The 12,146-nt window shown below is 39.0% G+C and overlaps 1 protein-coding gene across 1 annotated transcript in view; it reads right to left on the bottom strand.

Annotated features, from left to right (window-relative positions):
• The window catches only part of BAIAP2L1 (BAR/IMD domain containing adaptor protein 2 like 1), a 38,964-nt gene that overhangs the window by 3,291 nt on the left and 23,527 nt on the right, over positions 1-12,146 (bottom strand). The window contains exons 4-12 of the mRNA XM_065644889.1: positions 5,773-5,834; positions 5,603-5,674; positions 5,138-5,275; positions 3,828-3,980; positions 3,183-3,350; positions 2,327-2,477; positions 950-1,157; positions 609-686; positions 100-265 (exon numbers count right to left, since the gene is read on the bottom strand). Coding sequence (XP_065500961.1) covers positions 100-265; positions 609-686; positions 950-1,157; positions 2,327-2,477; positions 3,183-3,350; positions 3,828-3,980; positions 5,138-5,275; positions 5,603-5,674; positions 5,773-5,834 — 1,196 coding nt within the window. The remainder of the gene's footprint in view (positions 1-99; positions 266-608; positions 687-949; positions 1,158-2,326; positions 2,478-3,182; positions 3,351-3,827; positions 3,981-5,137; positions 5,276-5,602; positions 5,675-5,772; positions 5,835-12,146) is intronic.

The following is a 12,146-nucleotide window of genomic DNA, read 5'->3' as shown; positions in this document are numbered from 1 at the left end:
TAAAGTAGAATTTCCCAGGGCCTCATTTAAAGCTCAGCTACATAGGTCAAGAAAAGCAAACAGGGCAGAACGCTTGGATTCAAGGTATTGATTACTTACCGGAGCTGCATTTTCTGGTCTGTCGGTTGGTGTTTTAACAGTAGCACCTTTGGAAGACTCCATTCTTTTATCTGTTTGTGAAGAGCCCAGATAGTCTGGCAGTGGGAGGACAACATCTCCTCTTTCCACAAGATTTACAGAACTAATACTGCGGATTGGTGCAGGACTGCGAGACAGAACCCAAACAACAGCATCTTCAGTTCCTATAATACATCCCTCTCACTTGTCTTTAGCCCCAGGAAAGCACAGAAGTGCATGAGCTGAAAGTTAATAAGGGTGTAAAGTCCCACTACAGTCAGTGAGACTCTAAATTCTAAAGTTGGGGTGAAGCAAGTTCTTGGTGTAACCATTACAACATGTGAAGTAATCAAGGCATCATACTACAGACTGTTAGAAAGCACTTACTGTATACATTGCTGAATAACAAAGAACATGTGGAGAAAAATAACATTTTTAATAAGTGTTAGAGAAGATTAAGGCATTTCTGCAAGTTCCACACAAAATGTTACCTTGGAACTGGGACAAATGCTTTTTCTCCTGCTGGTTCTTGTAGCGGTCTAGTATACGATGATGGGAACCATCCTTTTCTGTAATGGGAAAGGTTTTCAATGTCATAGTATGTAAAGTTGGAAAGATCTTTCAAAAGACAACAGTGGACAAAACATTAGACTCAGTGAACTGAGATTTAACTTTTAAAGACGCGATTTCTGCTGATACCAAATTAGTGTACAAAATCTCCCTAAAAAGCCAGCAAAAAAGGTGGAAAACCATTTACTAATATCTGCTAACAAAATCTGACGAGACACATTTTCCTTCATGTTCAAACTGGCTAGTCTATGGATTATCTTACAATTTAGTTGAGTCATGTTCCCCGTACAGCCAGCCATCCTTTTCTTCAGCTACAAGAAGCGTGATGATATCGCCCTGTGCAAAGCTGAGCAACGTCTTGTTACTTCCAGCAGTATGTGGGAAAATTGTCTTTACTTTTTGCCTTTTCATTATATTTAGTCCTGTGGCAACAGAAGTTGAGCGCGATAAACTGGCATCATCTGAATTCTCTGTCGAAAAAAGAGAAAGTGAAAACGGCAAAATTAGCCACACACTAGAAAAATTAAATACAATTAGTAGTCTGACAGGAAAAAAGAAGTAGATAAAGGAATACTCAAGTGCAAACCAAGTTCTGAGACTTCGTACTGCTTTGGTTTCCACTTCAACACCTCTCAGTCGCCTGCCAATGTTTCTCATCACCATCAGTTCTTAACAGCATGTGCATCACAGTAGCAATAGCATCACAATAAAGTTGAACCAACAGACATTAAAACTTAGGTAAAGCTTTAACTTGCTACTTCTTTGCTATTTTGGCATGAAAAATGCTAAATGTTCACAGCTGTAAAAAAACCTTTGAGAATTTTCCATTCTAAAGAAATGTGTGTATAAAGTCCAAGATTTCGCTTTCAAATGTGCATTGCACTCGGCTTCAACTGAATCGACAAGAGTTGCAGGTACTTGGCACTTCACAGAGACCAGATGTTTACCAGAAGACAACTTAAAGGAGGTCTCAAAATTATATATTATGTGACCAGTATAATGTATTGTAAACACGTTTTCAAGGAAGAAATGCTGGAATTGCTATTATCACACTGAAGTGTTCCGTGTTTCTTAATGTTGTGATCTAGGCTTAGTTCTTTCCCTTCTTTCCCTACAGCAGAGAAAGTTTAAAAAATCAATATACTAGAAACTTTGAAAAGAAATCTTAATAGGATTTTACGTTTCAGGAAAGAAATACAAGACTGTGCTCCTTTTGTCCCATGTGTGTTCTTCCCTAACTGCCACATGCCCTCAAAGGAAACCAAAGCAAGACTATAATAGTGATTTGTTCGTGTGCACTGGAATAATCACTCAGATGTATCTTGTTCAAAATTACAGAATGTGTTCTTCTGATAAGACTGGAAGTCATAAGAGCAGTTAAACTGGGTTAATCAGGGACACACAGTGATTAAAATAGAATTTACCCATCTTGACCTGGATTTTACTGCAAACAAGTCTTCTCTTCTTATAACGCATATTTCTCCTGTTAGATAACAAGTAAATACTTTATAAAGGTCATTTTCTACTCCTATATGTCGTGGAATTCACATCATCACAGTAGTGAAGAATTCCTGAGATAATTTGGAATGCTATAGTACGCAAACTGTGCAAGTGTAAATGACAATGGAGTGACACTCACCTGCTGAATTATGTGGTTTTTCAGAAGACGGCTTCGGAACCGCTGCAGGATTGTTAAACATGTCAACCAGCGGACTGGTGTAGGCCCTGCCTGGGGGAGCAGGGGGCACCTTCGATGCATTTTCATGATGAGGATAAAAATCACTTCCAATCTAGAGTCACAAGAACAACAGTATCCCAATACAGAGGAGACAGTGACAACTTATTTGCAACATTAAATTCTAGAAAGCAATCTTAAATATTCCCAAATGGTACATATTTAGATGCGTCAGAAAGTCCTCCTGTTCCCATGAAATTGCTGACAGAATAGTTTGTAAGAGGTTTTTGTCCCTTGATAAACGTTTGTTAGTGGGAATGCTATGATAGCCCTTTTATTCCACAAATCATCCATCATATCATTTAGAAATTTAACAACTAATGGCAACACAACATATGAATACGTAGAATTTAACCTGTACTCTGATACGCTATTAAGAATCATGGAGGAACAAGGAAAAAGGAAGGTAAGTAGAAAACATTTTGTTTATATTGAACTACGGAGTATGTAATGAGTCTCACTTGCCGATGAGGACATAGGAAATGGAAGGGTTAGAACAGAAGTAGCCCTGAGGCTGGGCTCTGCATGAAAACTGAGCCTTGCCTCCATACGTGCTTCTGCTGACTAGACTGGGTATTTTTCCAGTAGCAGAGCTTCAGCTTAATGGTTTCGCTTTTGTACCCAGCCCCAGTATATTCCAGCATTATACATTATGTACATTATACACTCAGCCCCAAATGCTCCAGTACAAAAGAAGCCAGTGAAGCTGCTCTGCTCCCCTTTGAGAGAGGGAACCGTTAACCATCAAAGAACAACATACCAGGGAGTTTCTCTCTATCATTGGTGAAGGCTGTGGAGTTCCTGATACTGGAGTGGACCCAGGCGTCCTCATTTCATCAATCATCATTTGGACTTTTTCAGGCACTTTGGTGGCATCACTGCAGATCTCCTGCCACCCGGGCAGCTTGGCTTTTAGGAAGTCTGCACACTGCATCCGAGTTTAAAAGGTACTTGTCAAAGATACGCTTTTTCATAAAATTGCACACATCTACTTGATAATTATTATTATTATACCAAAATAAGAACACTTTCAAAATGCAAGTCTTTGAAAATATTTCCACAAGTAATACGTCTTTGAAACAAATAATATGGTTTAGAAAGAGAGTGTCCTCCTTCTGTGTCAGATACCGGAAATACCTGATCAGTCCATACATTTTTTTCTTAATATATTATTTTTGCAAAGTCACCATATCCCTTTATTGTTGCTATGATACATTTAAGAGAATATTGCATTGTAAACTATTTCTATGAGCTGATCACAACGCTTGTCTGGCACCACAGTGTTCCCCAGTGCTACTGTAGCTATTTATGGCAGTCTGATCTCCATACTGCAGGAGATACTGAACATCTCCCACATCACTCGATTTCAGGAGTTTCCATTTCTGTTTACACTCCTGCCACTGACCTGAACGTGATAGAAGTGCATGTGCTGGGTAAAGCTGCAGTGCTTGTCAACCAGGAAACAGAATCTCCTTTTCTCTTCAAGGAGAGCTTCTCTGCAGCCTTCTGCGATAAATCTCTGAATGTCACTCTGTCGAGAGCTCACGGTTTCCAAATACTAAGGAAAAAGCAAAATAATCACATACAGTCTCCAAGTTCTATTTGAACCTATACCCAATTACTGAGGCAAACTCCAAAAGACTTAGAAAAAGTTTTTGGGCAGGTGGGTAGGGCAGGGTGGCTCTGCTGCCAAGTCATTCTGTTCTCTGTTCATGCACACCCAACTTCCCCAGTCTCATCAGGTAAACGCATCTTCTCATTACAGGCAATCGGGAATCTACTTAGGGGGTGAGGAGGAGGGGGAGTGAACCAAAGCAAGAAACAGACTTTCAGCCTCTAAATAAAATGCTGCAGTAAATAACATGACAAAGCAGCGACTGAGCTGAGCAATTTTAAGGTGTTCTAACTAGACTAATTACCTTCATCTGCTCCATAGCAGTTACATTTACTCTCTCAAAGCTAGGATGAATCTCCATTTTAGAGAGGGGAAAATGAGTTACTAAAAAGACTCATGGATATTTATCTGCATTTATGAGGATTCATGGCTAAGCTGTGATTAAATGCTAATCCTGAATTCTCAGTCCAATACCTTAAAAAAAGAGAACTGTTATGAATGCAGGCTAAAAGACAGGTAGCAAAAAATAGGTGCTAGTACTATTTACTTTTACTGTACCTTGTTATTAACAAAGCTTTCTTTGAAAAGAAAATTAAAATAGAAAAATAAGGAGAAAAAAAATACACAAGCTACCACGAAAAAGTATTGTGCAAATACAAATAACAACAGAAAGTATTTTCTGAGAGATACATGACAACCAGAATATGGCTTGCTATGAAGTCTCCTCATTGCCTTGCCATTTCTTACTTCACCTCAAGATGGCAATGCTGTTCTAAGAGCAGTAGGAAAGGTCAAAATAAGTGATAACAAGTTGGCATTTGCCTACTTTGCGAATTTATAGCAAATTACTACTGAATTTGCATAGCATAGCTGAGTCCCTTTGTAAACCTCTGCCTAAAGGTGTAGTTGCAGAGATACTTAAAACTAAATATAAATATCAAGGAGTGGTCAAGGGTTGAAACATTGCAGATCCAGAAATTGTGGGAAGTTTCACAAGTTTTAAAACAGCCTCAGATGTGACCTGTAATAGCTTAACATGTCCTGTTGACCAGTTCTCATACAAAGAAAGAAACACATAACTTAAGAGACAATGCACTGACCTCCATTTCTTTATGTTCGTATTTCGTTACATTTCGTGTCCCTTGGCTTTTCCTTCTGATTTTTTTCAGCTCAGCCTGAGACTTCTCTAAAGAATCTAATTTGCTTCTGTGTTCAGTTTGGTACCTCTTTAAAGTTGCCTGCAATGAAAGCGTTTAAAACATCTCATCATGCACTCTGCCGTGTAACCGAGTGACTAAAAAGTGTTACCAGAATCTATGAGATATTGCTGTACACATCAAACGAGTTAGGAAATTGCCTTTCTCAACTTTAGTTTAAAAATGCTATTAAGTCATGCATTGGTTCCCTTTTAAACTCAAAAAAGCATTAATTTTTTTGCCATGTTTATGTATCTAAAGCTCAGTTCTAACGTGTTGATTAATTAGCTGTTAGGGAACAGTTTCTGAAAAATTTTTTGACTAGGAATAGATAAATAAAATATGGCTTTTCGAATTGAATGTACTTACAGTCATGTATTTTACATCCAGGTCTGTTTTCCTCTCCAGTTCAGATATAATGTCTTTATGAAATTTTTTGAACTTGAAAAGCAAATAAATGAAGGGTTATTAAAAAACAGAAAAAGTAATTTATAATTTCAAAAGGAAAATAAATTTTGAAAAGAAATTGTTTAACTTACACTCTCCTCTAGACTGTCATTAAGTTTCTTGTGTGTTCTTGAAATTTCTATGAGAACTTGGCCTGTTGATAAACACACAAGCATATTTGTTTCTTTCATAGAGTTCTGAAGTTAGTTAACAAAGCACAGTAATAAAACAGATTTAACTACTATATTTATTAACTAGAATATACATTTAAGAGGGATAGGAAATTTCTTGCTGGTGCTCATCACAGCAGTTTAAATAAATAACTAGATCTGGCCACAGACAAACCAAGAAGCTCATAAGTGATAGAAGAATAATTAATCATCCGTTATTGTGCAAAAGGAACATGGAGTGCCAGGCAAAATAAATCCTTCCTTCTCTCCAGAATAGCTCACACGGATTTAGTAACAGCCTCTTTTCTTGCCAGGTCAGAGAACAGCACACAGGAACTAGAGATAGTTATTACTATCCAAATAGCTGCTATCCATTTTTAGTCTGGAAATTAAACTTTAATGTTTATTAACTAACTGCACCTTCAGAATTAACTAAGTAACCTTTCACATCCATTCACAGCACACCTGCTAAAACAGATCCGATACATACGCTGATTAATTTTCATGCTGTTTTATCAGCGATTGCAGCCTGACTGTACGTCATTAACTCAGCCGAGGAGCAGCACATTCCTCAGCATCCTCTCAACAGCCCCTAAAAACGCCTGTTACACTCCGCTGTCTTCCAGCGCAAGTTACACAGCTCACTCTTAACTGCCAGCACTTAACAGCTGAACTGTTTCATTTTGCTCTGGGAGGATATAGAGGAAAAACTCCTCAGTCCTTTGGGTGTGGTTGTGTTGTGCAAACCAACGTCAGCTGTGCCGGCCGCGGTCCTGCCCTGTGCGCAGCCAGCCACATTGCACCACCCTCTGCCGGGACTGATGCCACATCGCACCACCCTCTGCGGGGACAGATGCCACATCACCCTCTGCCGGGACCGATGCCACATCATCCCCACTCCCTTCTTTGCGCTGGCAGTGACACAGGGCCTGTGTGCCAGTGCTGTCGGGGAGATTGCACCATCCTCCTGAGAGGAGGAGCAGCCAAAAGTGCCGTGAAGTGCCTGGTTTGACTTCACCAAATGAGACCTGTGGACAGTTACCATGTCTCGACCAGGAGCCGTTACAAAAAAATAAAATCTCAAAAGCGGCAGGTTCCCAAACTGTGTCACAACCCCAAGTCTCGACTAGAGACCTGTTTTATGGTCATTCCATCTCCACGGCCAGAACGGCAGGGTCGGTCCCGCAGCTGGTTCACTGGCATGTCTCCTGCAGTGATCCATCAGGTGATCCATCCAGCGAGCCATCCAGTCCCCAGCTGGCCTTGCAGTTCTCCCACCACGCAGGTACTTGCAGAATTAAACCTGCAGTATTGCTGTCCTAACGCACAGGCGGGCCTGACAAAGCCGTGCACAATTCTGCATTTCTGTTATGAATCACCGGCAGAGTCGCTGCCTGGGACTGCTCTGTATGTCCCTTCCCATTTGTTATCTTACACCAGGGCTGTAACTACTCCTACACTTATCCAGTCCTAAAATTACGTTCGGCCCTTTGAAGGCAACCGCCAGGCGGATGTGGCCCCCGGTGAAAATGAGTTTGACAGCCCTGTCTTACACGATTCTCAGTTCCCTTTTCTCTAAGATAAAAGAGAGCATGCATTAACTATTCAGCACGCCGCTTTACAAATCTTGTTTTCTACCATCCATGTTCTTTGAGAACCCCTCCCAAGTTAGTCACCCTGTAATGCTTCAGATCCTTCAGGTGCACACAAAAGCTCCCAAAAGGTGCAGATAATTTTAAAAAATTGGCTAAATAAGATGAATGACAGAACTTTTCGTGAGAACCTTCTCGTTTTCTTTCTCAGCATCTCCCCAGACATCAAAACCTGTCTCCCCATAGTGCACGGTAGTGATTTGGTAACCTTCCCACCCAACATAGATGCCTTCTCAAGTTAAAACATCTCAAAATTTTAGTTTCTTTGAAACGAGAACCACATCTCCTGTCCTGCGAAGCAGATCTTTAACTAAATACTGTAAATGTGGGTCTGCATTATTGCTTATGGGGAAACACGAGGCGGTTCAGGAGAAGCTCACGTCCCTCTTGCTTTTCCAGGAATCCTCTCCATGTCTCAGCCCCACCTCTGCAGCTCTTTGCACAGCAGACTATGGGAGTCTTGGAAGAAGGAATTAGAATATAATGAGAACAGTCAACCCCTTGATTGGTAAAAAAGGGAATTTACACTCAGAATGGTAGATGGGACAGAGGGTGCTGTATTTCTCTCTCGTCCTTGTGTACAGCTGACAGAGTGCTAAACTTTGTTCTTATTTAAAGTTGCTGGTGACTACGGAACTACAAATACTATGAGAACTGAGAGGTGCTGTAGGAAGTAGTTGCTCCCAGGCAATAGAAAAGTAAATACAATGTAGTTACATAAACAGCTGAAGTAACAGACGTGAGTTAAGCCAGGTTATTTTAAGGCTGTAGAAGTGCATACACATTAGCCCACAGTGTTTCTGTTTCACCCAACTCAACTGAAAAGATACATTTTAGACTGTAATAGGCTGTTAAAATTTGAAAAGTTTTGTAAACACTTATCTGCAACTTAAAAAGGAAAACGCGTTAAAAGAAGTCAGGAAAAGAAATTGAAGAAATACAGATCTTAATAAAACTACAGAGTTTGTTTAGTTTTAAATACACAGACTAGAAAGCTATTTGGGAAGTTACAGAAATTCAGTGAGGGTTGAAATGGCCCTCGAAATGATCGCCCTTATAGATTTTTGTTCCTTTTTAGAATGATCTTATTCCCAGTCTTTGTAAAAAGGCCGTTCCAAGACTCTGCTGCCAGAGCAGCTCCCTTAGCTAATGCTTGGCAAGGGGAGCGCGGCCGGCCCGGCGGCTGCGCCTCAGCCCCCGCTCCCTGCCCGGCCACCGCAGGGTAAACGCTCCGTCAAACAGCCCATTCACCTGGGGCGGCAAGAATGGAAAACCTGACGCGGGGAGGTTGTTATTTCGGTCTCGCACAGCACTTGAACTGACTGCAGCCTTCAAGTCTTTAGGCTTTGAACGCTGGGTTAGAAACAGGGGTTTTTTCATCTTCGTAATAAAGAATGCTGCCAAAACATGTCCTGAAATGAAGAGAACTTGACAAGCTACGCTTCCCTCTAAATGGTTTGTGCTGGATTATTTTATGAGTTTATTTTTGAGTGTTCTAGAACACTTTAAAACAGTATTTTTAGACATCAGTGACTGTATCTCTACTTGCATTTTCTTTTTCTCTCCCCCGCAGCCCCTGTGTGCTGTGCACCAGGCAAAGGCCATTTCGTGCTGGAATCCCCCACTGCCACTGCTGTCCAGAGGCGTTGGATGTTCTGCCTCACCCGTTTAATTTCCTCTTTCATGTTTTGAACAAACATTTTGAAAATAACCCATAGTAAGCACACTCTGGCCTATTAAGATTTAAATTATATGTAAATTATAGCTCAGATTCTGCACTTTGAATAGAGAACATTTTTTAGGTGAAGGTATATCATGGTCTTTTCTTGCCAGTTTAAGAGAATGGGTTAGCTACATTTCAATGTCCCTCCCAAATAAGATTTATACAAGGAGACAAGTTTTTGTAGAAGACTAATTCAGGAGGAGCAAAACAACCCCTAGCCCACATGTAATGGTGTCCAAGCAGGACGGAAATTCAACAACTTCAGTATAATATTTTGATTTTAATTACAGCAGTGATTTATAGAATAGCTCTAATGAAGACAATGGGTTATTCTGGATTAATAACAGCATAAACTAAGGCCAGGCTCTAATGTTCAGTAATTATTCATCTTATAACAAGGTACAAAAAACTATTTAAGATGAAGACAAACATTATTTCTCACATCAACTAAAAATATTGTACTGTGTATTAAAGCTGCTCATGATCAGGTTTTATATTTGAGAGCTTGTAATACGCAATAACCAAATATTAACCTTGTCATCCTTTATTGGCAAACCTCAAACCTATTGAACACAATAAACTGACTGTAGTGCATGATAATAGGCCATTTAGGTCCAGTTTGTGGCAGACAGACTGTAAACGTGAACCAGTTTTAGGCATCACATTATACCACAATAAACCAAACCCACTGGTCTTGATGATAAATTGTTAAAATACTTGCCTTTCAAACATACTTTTTTCTACTTTCCATTCCTCCCTCTCTGAACGTGAAATCTTTGTGACATTAAATACTCCCTCATTTGTTTTAGAAAACAAAAACGTAGTTGTAAATGTTTATAGATAGCTGTTCTGCTATTTTCCTATTACAGGGAAGAAAAGAAATAATCTCATGCGTGGTTCTTGAGACCATCCTGCATAACACAGCTATAATACGAAATATGACCATGATCAGTAATACCAAGTTCCACAGTAAATTTATTTTAGTTTCAAATAGGTTCAGTGCACAGGTAGAAAGATATTTTAAACTGAAATTTCAGGAATTTGTGGAATATTTTTAGGCTTAACCAAGGCTATTAGTTGTATCTATATGTTCTATGAGAAAATAAGACAGACTAGAATTCCATTAATGGTGTTGGTTTTGTTACCAAAGAAAAAAATCACTACCCCAAAACGTGTAACAGTTATTTCTCCACACACAGCATCCCGTGAGCAGGAAGACATCCTTAACGGACTGTCTTCATTGCAGATGAAAACCAATTTCTAACAGAAATTCTCACTGTAAGGCCAGAACACAGAACTTCTGCAGCAGCTACACTTCAACCCCCTGTTCACACTGGGTGACTGTACCGCTTATTTGTCTTTTTACCTTATGTCGAGTGTTCTTGCAAATAGAAGACTAGAAGAATTAGTTCAAGTTAGAAACCAAAATGGAGCTCAATCAGTAGAGTTCTATCATAGAAACAAATAGGAACAGCTACCAACAAAATCACTTAAAAATATTAAATGGCTGTATTAGAATCAATACAGTATTAATTGCATCACCTTATTTCAAATATACTTCAATTTTCTTTCATTTAGAGGAGGCCGCTCTTGAAAAATTTCAAGTCTCTTAATAGAGAGACTTCCTTAGATGTCTGGGAACGGACAAAGCGCTTAATTATATCACTCATTTATCTCCTGTTGCCCTAGTTTGCATTCAGGCAGGTCTAGTAACTTCATGTCTTGGAGATGAAACTGCATAATTATATACATTAAGCAAGAGAATGAAAGGCTGAGTCGAAGCTACACATGGAGACAATATGGTACAAATATATTATTATATTATTTCTGTCAAGATGCTCTTTTCCCCAAGTCACCCTTTGCCCAGAAGAAAGGTGTTTATGACAAGGGAAAGTCAGAAACAAAGTCTTTTCAAGCCAATAGCCCCTAAAGATAGTAAAATAGAAAGTTTCAAAGGCATACAGCATACCAAGTAAAAATGATTGAACAAAGCACCTGTAAGCCTCAAATGCATTATATTTAGCATTCTTTCACAAGAGGGATTTATTGCAGAAGGATTTAATTGTGCAACAGATACTTTAAAGAAGGTAAAAAGCCTTAATGGAATTTAATGTGAAAGAATAAAATCATAAAGAAGGAAAAAGTAACGTCAAACTTCCCAAGCTCTAACTGTACTTTGCTTCTAATACAATTTGTCCAGATTGCTTTAAAAAACCCACAAGCTGTAGAATTAATACTAATATGCACATAAATCAACAGGACTAGGTCAAGTCTGCCTTTCCTTACTGCATGAACGGACATGAAATAGGAAGCAAGGAGTAAATATCTCTGTAGTTCATTTTATAGAATGGCACTGACACATGACCATTCAGTGCCCTTTTATGAAGGTGACTGTGGAAGGTGAAGAATAAAAAAAAAGAACAAAACCTAAAATAAAGGAGAAGAGATTTCAGAGTATAATAAAGTATTTTGAGTCCACTATCCACGCTAGATGTATTGCCCTGAAGCAGCACCTCTAAATAGATAGCTATGTTTTGCTAGAGCAGCAGATAAATAAATAAAATATGTAAATAAAACAAAAATAGAAGCAAAGAGAACTTCTTCTAAATGGCATTCTCAGATCAAATTTTATTTTCAAATACACAGAGTTCTCACTAAGGCTGTGAACAACAGATATGTTTCTGTGATATAACTTGCAAATAAGTTCATTAATTTCAAACAGATTAAAAATGGGTTAAAGGAAATGAAATAAACCCCTCCAAGACACAATGGCCAAAATCTGCATTTACATGTACTAGTCCAGTAAAATAAAATCCAAAAGCGATATTGATTATGAACCATGAGGAATGAAATTGAACATGGTGATATTATTGGACATGTAAAAATATAAAGTACTGTAGACTTGAAGATATATAAAGATA

The sequence above is a fragment of the Caloenas nicobarica genome, chromosome 14 (genome assembly GCF_036013445.1).
Source record: "Caloenas nicobarica isolate bCalNic1 chromosome 14, bCalNic1.hap1, whole genome shotgun sequence".
NCBI classification, from domain to species: Eukaryota; Metazoa; Chordata; class Aves; order Columbiformes; family Columbidae; genus Caloenas; species Caloenas nicobarica.
This window is presented reverse-complemented; position numbering and strand designations above follow the sequence as displayed.